The sequence below is a fragment of the Capsicum annuum genome, chromosome 7 (genome assembly GCF_002878395.1).
Source record: "Capsicum annuum cultivar UCD-10X-F1 chromosome 7, UCD10Xv1.1, whole genome shotgun sequence".
Lineage (NCBI taxonomy): Eukaryota > Viridiplantae > Streptophyta > Magnoliopsida > Solanales > Solanaceae > Capsicum > Capsicum annuum.
The window spans coordinates 1,158,277-1,169,214 of NC_061117.1; the positions used below are offsets into that span (position 1 = coordinate 1,158,277).

General features: G+C 32.5%; 1 protein-coding gene across 1 annotated transcript; it reads left to right on the forward strand.

The window, feature by feature from the left end:
- Positions 1 to 5,722: 5,722 nt before the first annotated feature.
- Positions 5,723 to 9,906, forward strand: LOC107877525 (protein SUPPRESSOR OF MAX2 1). Its single transcript, XM_016724188.2, has 3 exons — positions 5,723 to 7,239; positions 7,626 to 7,920; positions 8,009 to 9,906. Exons 1-3 carry the CDS (start codon positions 5,972 to 5,974, stop codon positions 9,590 to 9,592), a joined length of 3,147 nt encoding a protein of 1,048 aa, XP_016579674.1. The 5' UTR covers positions 5,723 to 5,971; the 3' UTR covers positions 9,593 to 9,906.
- The last annotated feature ends 1,032 nt before the right edge of the window (positions 9,907 to 10,938 follow it).

Below are 10,938 nucleotides of genomic sequence, written 5' to 3' on the forward strand. Positions count from 1 at the left end.
GCACAATCATATTTTCTTTTCAAGCTTGCATAAATGCTTTGAAATGAGCATTACTTAAGCTGAGTATTTATCAAAAATAATCTATCTTTATAAAATAAACGTATATTTTATTTTCTTCGAATTCCACCTGTGAAATTACACCAAGTATATGTTCACGTGATTAAGAAGGCTTGAAATTACACTAAAGTGTTTGTTTTATCCCTTGAGTTCTATTAACTTTTAAAACTATATTTTACTACATTATAGAACTTGGTATGACAAATATTAACCATATATATTATGACATGAAATGGATTTTATTGTACTATATCAATTTTCTTTCTCTTTTTATTTTAATTTTCTTTTTTCTAATTTTTGACTTGCTATTTTAAGGGGGAACAAGGCACTTTATTGTTTAAATATCAATAAAATCTTCTAAGTTCAGGAGGTACCTAAATGAAAAAAAAACACTCAGGGGATCATTTATGTAATATGTTGAAATTTCTTCGTTTTATATGAAGGATTTTCGATTCAAGCTTCCGACAATGAAAAAAAATTGTTGGGAGCGTTAACTTGAAAATAAGCCTTGCAATTTGGAAAATCTAGTTTTAGTCACATAATAAATTTGTATGCTTGTTATTTTTTATCAATTCTTACTTTCTGTAAGTTTAAACGTATTTTGACTTTTAACTCGTGTCTCGCCTAACTATTTCTGAAGCCATAATCATACCGGGGATGAAAAATGAAAGAGAAAATTACAAAATGAGAAATTAAACTATCATGAATAAGATGAAAATTCAACAACCAATAAATTGAGATATTAAGATTTCTCTATATTGTTCATATTGTCCTACGATTTAACCAACTTTCTATTAGTCTTAAATAAAGGTAAATGAAATATTTTATCCATCTTTTTTTAATTCTTTTGTATTTAATCAATTTCTTCCGTTTGTCATTCTTAGACATGATCAATATAGATTAAAAAAATTCAATAAAAGACATTTCAATGCACTAAAATATTTGTACGTGAAATCTAAAAAAGATTCAATCATAAACATTTATTGTATATAAATAAATTAGTAGTTTTTTTTTAATTTCTCACTAGATTTATGATATTTCTATTAAAGTCCAATAAAATTTAAATTTTTATTGAAAAGTCTCACATTATCAATCGCTCCTTAATAACAACTTCATGGACTTGAATATGAAATCTCAAATTAAATAAAAAAGAACTTGCTACACAATCTTGATGATAGCAGAAGTTTAACGGATGATAAAATTCTTCAATTTCAAATAATACCCAAATAAATTCAATTTTTTTAACCTTTACTGTAAAGGCATTTGTTGATTCTTTTTTCAGAAAAAAGTAAATGGTCCCAGGTAGGTGGTTGGTTGAAGGGGTGGTGGGATGGGCTGGGGGTTGGGTGTAAAAGATAAAAGGTTAAAAAGGAAAGGGAGGGGTGTTATAATAAGTATATGAAATAGCCCGTGCGACACCTTTTAGCAACAGTTGCGTGTGAAAAGCAGAAAATTGGTTTAAAGGGCTAAACACGGCTTACTCTTTCACTCACGCTTCTAAACAATTTGTGTTTCTCACTCTTTCAAAATTGTATTTTTTTGACTTTTTTTTTTTATGGTTTGGTAGGAGGATTAAGCAAGATTATTTTAATAAAATTAGTTGCCTAAAGTAAAATCTTAATATTAGTCCTTACATACATGCACATAATAAAATATTATTAATAATTTAAAATTATTTTTTTATTTTTACTTACTATTTTCTTTAGTCTAATATTTTAAAAAGATATTAAGCATTTAAATTCATATAATAATATTATTATTTATAAAAGTAAGCACTAATTTTAATTAATAAGATGTTAGTCATTTGTTTGCAATGTATTACCTTAAATATTATTGTGAAAACTTTATTTATTAATATGAAAACTTGATAAAAAGTTTTAAAATATTTTAAATAAAAAGTAGATAGATCTTCTTTCTTTCTTTCTTTTTTAAATTTAAATTTTGTACCTTTTATATTTTACAATCTTTAATACTTAAATTTTTTGAGGCCTCAAAGTTATGGGGGCTTAAAGTAAACGCTTTACTAGCTTTGCCCTTGAGCCACCTCCGAAATTAAGTGGGTTAGTTTGATAACATGTAGGCACTCGTCCTATTTAACAACTCGCAAATCGTACTAGACAAGTTTGTTGCGACAAGTTCGATTAAAAATGTGTTAGCTAGGAAATCGATCTCTAATCTTCTTTTTGGAATATCATTTGTTGCATCGGCTCAATACTCCTTATAGATGATTACGTTGTTATTGAACGGAGGGACTACCAAATATAAAATGATATCATTACAATACAATAATATATTCAAATAATATTTTTATAAGTAGAGTTCGAAAAGGATAAGTATATACGGATCTTAGATCTTTATAAACAGAGAGTTTATTTTCAATAAAACCTCAGTGAAATTCTACAAGCAGAATCTGAAAAAAATAAAGTGTACTCAACCCTCAGACCTACCTAGATAAAAAGAGTGTTTCTAATAGAACATAGGCTCAAGAGATCCTCGGTTAAAAAAAAAATATTTTTTCAGTGACTAATTCTACAAAAATATCACATAAATTGAGAGGATACAAATATGAAACAATAATATTTATGATTTTTCATTCGGTGCCACATACTTATATTAGAATTTTGATTAATTCGAACTGTGCGTTATTCACTTTTAACAAAAAAAAATTATAATCAAGCTTAAATTTAAAATCTCCAATTAAGAATGGAATACTCTCACTGCTACGTCGATAAAAAAAAAAGGAATATACTTTCCTAAAAGTATACACACATAAAAAGGCATCACTATATAAAAGTAAAGTAGATTACACGCGCTAGAAAAGTAGTTTGGGGAAACTTAAAAATAAATAAAAAGTAGTGCAAAAAACTAATTGCAAAACAGACGAAGGAACTAAAAAGGCAGTCAATCTATAGTCATAGTGATGAATAATAAAAAGAAAAAAGGAAAAAGAAAAAAAAAACTTTCTAGAGATAATAAACAAATAAAAGTAATCTTAGCTACTCATGAATCTCCTCATCTCACTCTTTTAAAAGGTTCAACTTTTTAAGTTATTATTTTATTCATTACATCATTTTCTCTCGATCCGTTTACGTGCAGCTCGATCAATTTTATAATTATGAAATAAATTATTTTGATAATACCTATCTTAAATCGTAAATTATTGAAAGTAGTCTCTCTATTTTTATAAAGCGTGAGTTAAATTTATCTATAATTTAATCTCATATATAAAATTACATAGAATCAATTATAATTAAAATAAGTATCAAATAACTCTATTCATTAAAATCTGAATATAGTAGAATAAATTGCCTACAATTTTTTTTGAAATCGTTGTTTCTCACTAATTAATTTGACAAAATTTTTAGATTAATTAATATTTTAAGAATTGAAAAAGAAATATTTAAAATATTTACGAAAAGTATTATAAGTGATAATTTTGTTATATTAATATAAGAAAGTATTTATTTCAAAGTATTCATCAAAATTCATATAATTTAAATTTTTAAAAACTATATATATTAGAGTAGAAAAAAATACTAGGATTTTGCCTCTAGTCAAATTTAAATTTAAATATAAAGTGTCACTTTTATCAACCTACTCTTCATAAAGGTTCAACTTTTGGTTAGTAGTATAAAAAAGTAGTACTATTTTATTTCATGTTTCTCTCTCTCACTCTTCCACATTATCTTTTGAAAATAATATAACAATGACATAAGATTGTTTTGTTTATTAGTGAAGAAAACAATAAAGAAAACAATGAAAAAGGTGAAATTAATTACTTTGATTAAAAAATTTACAAAAAAAAATTAAACTATTTGTACTAATAAAGAAGAATATGACACAAAAAGTAGGGTAATTTTGGTTTTTTCTTCTGTCCACAAAGGCATTTTCCAGAAATCTTTGCAGCTGAAAGTACTTTCACTTATCTCCCTGAACCCCACCCCTACTCCACCCACCTACCCCCACCTCCACCCCCACTCCCACCCACCCCCTACCCTACCTAAATAATAACTCAAGAAAGGCACATTGCCTTACAACAAAAATAAAAACAAACAATGCCATGCCCTTCTTTTCATTTCCTCATTAACCAAGAATTTGCCTCCTTTGTTTTCTTGTAATCAACAATTATTTGTCACATATAAAAATTTTAATATTATAAAAAAATTAGCATAAGTTAATTTGCATTATGTTAATTGTTAAATTATTAGAATCTTTTATCTATTTCATTTCAATCAAGAAAAATAGTTTGATAAAAATTAGTAATTCAGAAATTAGTTATTTCATCGAAGAACTCTTTAGCAAAAGCAATCAGTATTGAGAATGATATACTACTTATCGACCCTCATTGAAATATAAAACCTCTAATTAAGAATGATATATTACTTATCGATCTTCATTTACAATTTATTTTTTCTCGTATAGAGTAAGTAGGGGAGATCCATTTTTTTTACAGTATTGATTGGGTTCATTAAATCAGCATTTTTAAGCGAAATATAAGAAATAACAAAATAAAGTCATAATTTTAAAGTCATAACACAAATGTTAAGAATTTTAAAGACTAAACACATAAAGTCTAAATTTTGAATCAGCCTCAAAGAATGAAAGTCTTAGGTATAAATATAAGGTAATTAGAGCGAATAGAATTAGAAATGAAAATCTAGAACAAGGTGAAATTGATTTCATTGGAGAATAAACGATGCTGAAATGACTCAGATATGTGACGAAGGGATGTCTTGAGATTTAATCCTGAGGTGTGAGATACTGATTATGGTTGTGTTTAGGAAAGGCAGAGACAAACTAAATAAATATTGAAAAGAAATGATTAGACATGACATGACACGATACAATTTTAACTTATCGAGGACAGGACTTTAGATAGAAAATTATGAAAGACACGAGTTAATGTAGAAGGTTAATAAATAATTGTGCATTGTCTTAATTATCTTTCCATATTAATAGTGATAATATTGCTTCTATAGTTTGTTGTTATTATTTGTTGTCATTTGTGTTTCGACAATCATATTGTTGTAGCACGTTGTTGTCTTGTTACTATTCGTTGATTTTACTATTATTTGCTATTTTTTATACTCCTATTACTTTTCTAAGCTATTTTAAATTATTTTTTTATCATGAATCGAGAATCTTTTGAAAACAGTCTAGCTCTTCTACCTCTAATAATGTAAGGAGTAAGTCTCCATACACTCTATCTTCTTCATGCTTACTTTATAGGATTATACCAAACACTTCCTCCGTTTCAAATTGAGATGACACATTAATTAAGAAAAATAATTAATAACATGCTTAGTTTACCATAATATTCCTATTAAATGATGTTTATATTTTAATTTGAAGAAAAAATAATTAATGCATAAGGTAAAACATGATCTCTTCTTGATTAATGAAAAAAGACAAGTAAAATGGAAAATCAAATTAGAAAATTTGAGACGGATAATTTAGATCGGATGGAGTATATTATTATTGTTATTGCTATTATTATTTCCAAGAGTGAAAATTTAAATTCAAGTTGTGAAAACATATATATTGAAAATGGGTATAATATATTTTTGTGATCTCAATCCTTTTCTGTATTTCATACATAGAGAAAACTTTAGGAGATTCTTATAATCTCAACCCTTTTTAAAATTTTATACAGAGGGTATTTAATGGAAAAAAAAGAAGTAGACGGTGTGCATGTGTTCATTGCTTTTATCATCTCCATCATCATCTTTTATAGAAAGAGAAAACCAAGACCAAAACCCAAAACCAAAACCAAAACAAACAAACTTAGCTGTAGAGAGAGAAAAAACAAATACCCGAAGCAAATAAAATCACAAAGTTTCTCTCCCCTTTTGATCTTCACACTCTCTTTGTTAATACAAAATTCATCTTCTTTTTATCATTTGTTGTGGTTATTATGAGGGCAGGTTTAAGTACAATTCAACAAACACTAACGCCAGAGGCAGCAACAGTACTAAACCATTCAATAGCCGAAGCTAGTCGTCGTAATCATGGCCAAACAACACCACTACACGTTGCTGCCACTTTGCTCTCATCACCATCTGGATTCCTTCGGCAGGCGTGTATTCGATCTCACCCCAATTCATCTCACCCGCTCCAGTGCCGCGCGCTCGAGCTCTGCTTCAGCGTAGCGCTCGAGCGGCTCCCGACCGCGCAGAACATGACGCAGCCGGGGGCCGAGCCGCCGATATCTAATGCGCTCATGGCCGCGCTGAAGCGGGCGCAGGCGCATCAGAGGAGGGGGTGTCCCGAGCAGCAACAGCAACCTTTGTTGGCTGTGAAGGTCGAGTTGGAACAGCTGATTATTTCGATTTTGGATGACCCTAGTGTTAGTCGTGTTATGCGTGAAGCTAGTTTCTCTAGCCCAGCTGTTAAGAACACGATTGAACAAACGTTGTCATCGTGTAGTAATAGTAGTAATAGTCTAAATAATTCCTTGAAACATCAAAGTCATCATGTTACTTTATCTAGTTTTACTGGCAGCCGGATTCTGTCGAATCCGGCTGCTACTGCAGCACCTGTGAGTAGTAGGAGTATGTATTTGAATCCAAAGTTGGTTGGGCGTGGGGGTGGGGGTGGGGGTGGGGGTGGGTTGGGACAAGGGCAAGGACAATTGGGTAATTTTCAAAGGAGTGAGGAAGTGAAGAGAGTGATGGAGATTATGTTAAGGGGGAAGAAAAGGAATCCAGTTTTAGTAGGTGAAGCTGAGCCAGAAGGTGTAGTAAATGAACTTTTTAGCAAAATTGAGAAAGGGGAATTTGGGGTTTTGAAGGACATACAAATTGTCAAGATGGCTCAAGAATTCTCGCGCGATAAGAATGAAATTGTTAACAAGATTAAGGAATTAGGAGGGGTGATTGAGAGTAAATTGAGCAATTGTGGTGGTGTGGTTGTTCATTTAGGGGATTTGAAATGGCTAGTTGAGCAACAACAACAACCCCCAATGATCTCGGAGATTGGAAAATCATCGGTGATTGAAATGGCGAAGTTAGTAGCGCGATTTCGAGAGGATAATGGCAATAACAATAGGTTGTGGTTGATGGGTACAGCTACATGTGAGACATATTTGAGATGTCAAGTTTATCATTCAACTATGGAAAATGATTGGGATCTTCAAGCTGTTCCTATTGCTTCAAGATCTCCACATCCAGGAATATTTCCAAGGTATTTTAAATTGATGTATTGGGTCTATGAGCAATTTCGGATAAAACTTGAATATTTTAATCTTTTGTTTGTGTAAAATCTCTAGTATATATGCTTTATATGGAATTATTCTTTGAATTATTATGGTTTTGATGTTTTAGGATCTTGCATTCTCTATTTCTAGTATTGTTATGCTTGTTTATGCACTTTCCAATATTTTTAGTACTTCCGTCGAGGGTCTACCGGAAACAACCTCTCTACTAGCATAAAGGTAGGGGTAAGGTCAGCGTACATCCTATCTTTACCAGACCCCACTTGTGGGATTGATCGATTACACCGAGAGTGATGTTGTTGTTTATGTTTTTAGTACTATCTTTTGATTTGCTACTCCTTATGTGCTTTTTTAGGCTTGGAAATGAAAGAATTCTTGGAAGTTCCTTGGATCCTTTGAATCCGCTGAAAAGCTTTACTGGTCCGGTGCCTGCACTACCTAGGCGTATGCCGGAGAATGTAAATCCGAGATTGAGGACGTCGTGTTGCCCTCAGTGCAAGGAGAAGTATGACCTTGAGTTGGCAAAACTTGTATCTGGGTTTGAGAATTCGTCATCTGAAGCTAAATCGGAATCTCCTCGACCCCAGTTGCCTCAGTGGTTGCAAAGTGCTAAGCTGAAGAATGATAGTAACGTAACTTCTCTGTCGCAGGTATGTCTTACTCGATTAATGGGAACGTAGAGTGACTTGAATTGCGTACAAGCGGAAAAGTCAATTCTGTTTTTTGATGTCTTTGCAGGTTAAGGATCAAGGTCTTTTGCAGCAGAAGACTCAAGAACTACAAAAGAAGTGGAACAACACATGCTTGGAACTTCATCCTAATTTCCAGCACAATGTCGGTGGTCCTCAAAGAACCGTACCACCTGTTCTCTCTATGCCAGGCTTATACAATCCGAACCTGCTTTTGCGTCAACCTTTACAGCCGAAGCTTGTTCCGAGCAGAAGCCTTGGAGTGAGCCTGCAACTGAACGCCACTCAAATGGCTAGCCAACCTCAGGAAAAGGCAGCTAGCCCTCCCGCAAGCCCCGTAAGGACCGATTTGGTTCTCGGACCAAAACCAAGTGAAACTACCCCGGAGAAAACTCTTGAAGATCAAGCGAAGGACTTCCTCAGCTGCATTTCTTCGGTGCCCGACAAGTTCGCTAGTGCGCTAGATGCTGATACCTTTAAAAGGCTTCTCAAGGGTCTAATGGAGAAAGCATGGTGGCAGCAAGACGCGTCCTCTTCCGTTGCTTCTGCCGTGTCGAGGTGCAGATTGGGAAATGGAAAACCGCAGGGTGGTGCACCGAAGGGTGACATATGGCTGTTATTCACAGGTCCAGATAGATTTGCCAAGAGAAAGATGGCATCGGTCCTTGCAGAGCAAATGTGCGGAAATAGTCCTATAATGATATCGCTTGGTTCACGCCGAGACGATGAAGAGTCGGACGTAGCTTTCCGTGGAAAAACAGCTGTAGACCGTATTGCAGAGGCTGTTCGGAGGCATCCAATTTCAGTTATTATGCTCGAGGATATAGACGAAGCAAATGTGCTAGTTCGTGGGAGCATAAAACGAGCCATGGACAGAGGTAGGCTTACGGATTCACATGGCCGCGAGATTTGTCTTGGCAATGTCATATTCATCCTTACCGGAAATTGGTCTACAATGAGTCCCGAGAGCTACAAGAACGAGTATGTCATGGAAGAAAAGAAGCTGGTTGCGCTAGCTAGTTCCGATTGGCAGTTAAGGTTAACAGTTGGTGAAAAGAGCGCCAAGCGCAGAGCGAATTGGCTGCACGACGAAGACAGACCAAGAAAAGAATTGAATCTAGGACTCTCCATCGATCTAAATGAAGCTGCAGATTTCGAGGATTATAGAACCGACGGATCCCTCAACTCAAGCGATCTAACTGTTGAACGCGGAGAAGAGCACGGCCTTGAAAACCGACTATTCTCAGTTACATCAGTCCCTCACGAACTTGTCAGTTCCGTGGATGACACCATACCATTCAAGCCAATCGAATTCCATTTTGCTCGACTTGAGATCAAGAAAACAATCAGCAAGAAGTTCTCCATGGTTATCGTCGATGACAAGGTCTCGATAGAAGTTGAAGACGATATAGTAGACCGTATCCTAGGTGGATTATGGCGTGGCCGGACAAGCCTAGAACAGTGGGTGGAGAAAGTTTTAGGTCCGAGCTTCGATCAAATCCAGCCGCGGCTATCCTCCGCGAATGAAAACGCCATCGTTCGGCTTCAACTTGATCTTCATACAAACTCCAATAGTCATAACAATGGAGAATGTCTACCTAGCAAAGTCACAATAGTGGCAAATGGAGAGTAGTGAAAGTGATATTTTCCTTATTCCACTTGGGTACATTTGTACATAGGGGAAATTTGTGTGGCTTTGGATAAACAAAAGAAAATTAGAGAGGGGGTAAAGAACCTTTTTTTTTTTTGTTCCAAATATTTTTGTTTAAATTTTTTTAATAGTTTGGTTGTTATAGTAATGTTTTGTACTAGATATTTATTATTATGAAGAACCATATGATTAATAAGATGGAGAAATTCTTCATTAGGAAATTCTCCATTTTCCTATGTAAGTGTAAAACTTTGTATACATGTTATAAGTTCAATAGTAGTTAGTATTTTCTTATACATCTATTCATAGTTTGATGACTTTTATATATATATATTTTTGACTAAGTCAACCATTCAAGAAGGAATCCAATAAAAAATGAGTTCGGTACATTGGATAAGGTGAAATATTTCAGGATTAAATTTAAGATAAGATTTATACCGTGTTTTGCTTATGGTATAAATTTATTTAAGGATAAATTCATTTTGTTAATGGAAAAGATGTGCCAAAAATACTTGTAATTAGAATATGAAACTTGCAGTAAGGTGATAATTAGATGAATTATGATATTTCAAATAGAATAAAGATATAACTAATAATTAGAATATGAAATGAAGATATAAATAATAATTAGAATATGAAATGAAGATATAAATAATAATTAGAATATGAAGCTCTCAATAAGGGAATAATTAGGTATAAATTGGCAAAATCAATTTTGAGATTATATATCTTCATTTCAATTCATAGACACATAAAATTAAAAAATAAATATAAAAAAATTATATGAGAAAGAAAAAATAAAACCTTGGGAAATAAAAAAAAAAAGAAGAAAAAAGATTTGTAATGGACAGGTCAAAGGTACATGTGTGGCAGAAATCAAACGGTCAAAAATGAACTTTTTGGTTTAATGGTTTGTGGATGAAAATATAACATAAAGTCAGGGGCAAATTTATTATATTTAATTTGTAGGAAAAAAAAAAAGAGTGGCTGATTTGTTTGTACACAAGGCACGTTCATGCACCAAATCTAATACGTTCAGGTGATTGAGATTCCTCTATTTTTAATAAAAATATATTTTTTTTTAAATTTAAATTTATGAGAATACAAAAATATATTCATGCATTAATATGGAATGCAGTAACAATAATAATAATATACTCAATATATTTTCAAAAAGTGAAGTTTGAGAGGGTAAGTCGACATTGTATATTAAAGGTGAGATAGATAGTTTGTTTCTGATAGACCCTCCATTTAAAATAATAAAATAGTCTCTTATACGGGATGTAGTAAAATGATTGAAATTCCGTTGCTTTTAATAACCAGATCGA

Bases quoted from the DNA above. Each gene is read 5' to 3' on its own strand.
- LOC107877525 (XM_016724188.2), top strand. From the start codon at position 5,972: ATGAGGGCAGGTTTAAGTACAATTCAACAAACACTAACGCCAGAGGCA. The intron at 7,240-7,625 runs GTATTTTAAATT...GTGCTTTTTTAG, and splicing joins CATCCAGGAATATTTCCAAG to GCTTGGAAATGAAAGAATTC. The intron at 7,921-8,008 runs GTATGTCTTACT...ATGTCTTTGCAG, and splicing joins ACGTAACTTCTCTGTCGCAG to GTTAAGGATCAAGGTCTTTT.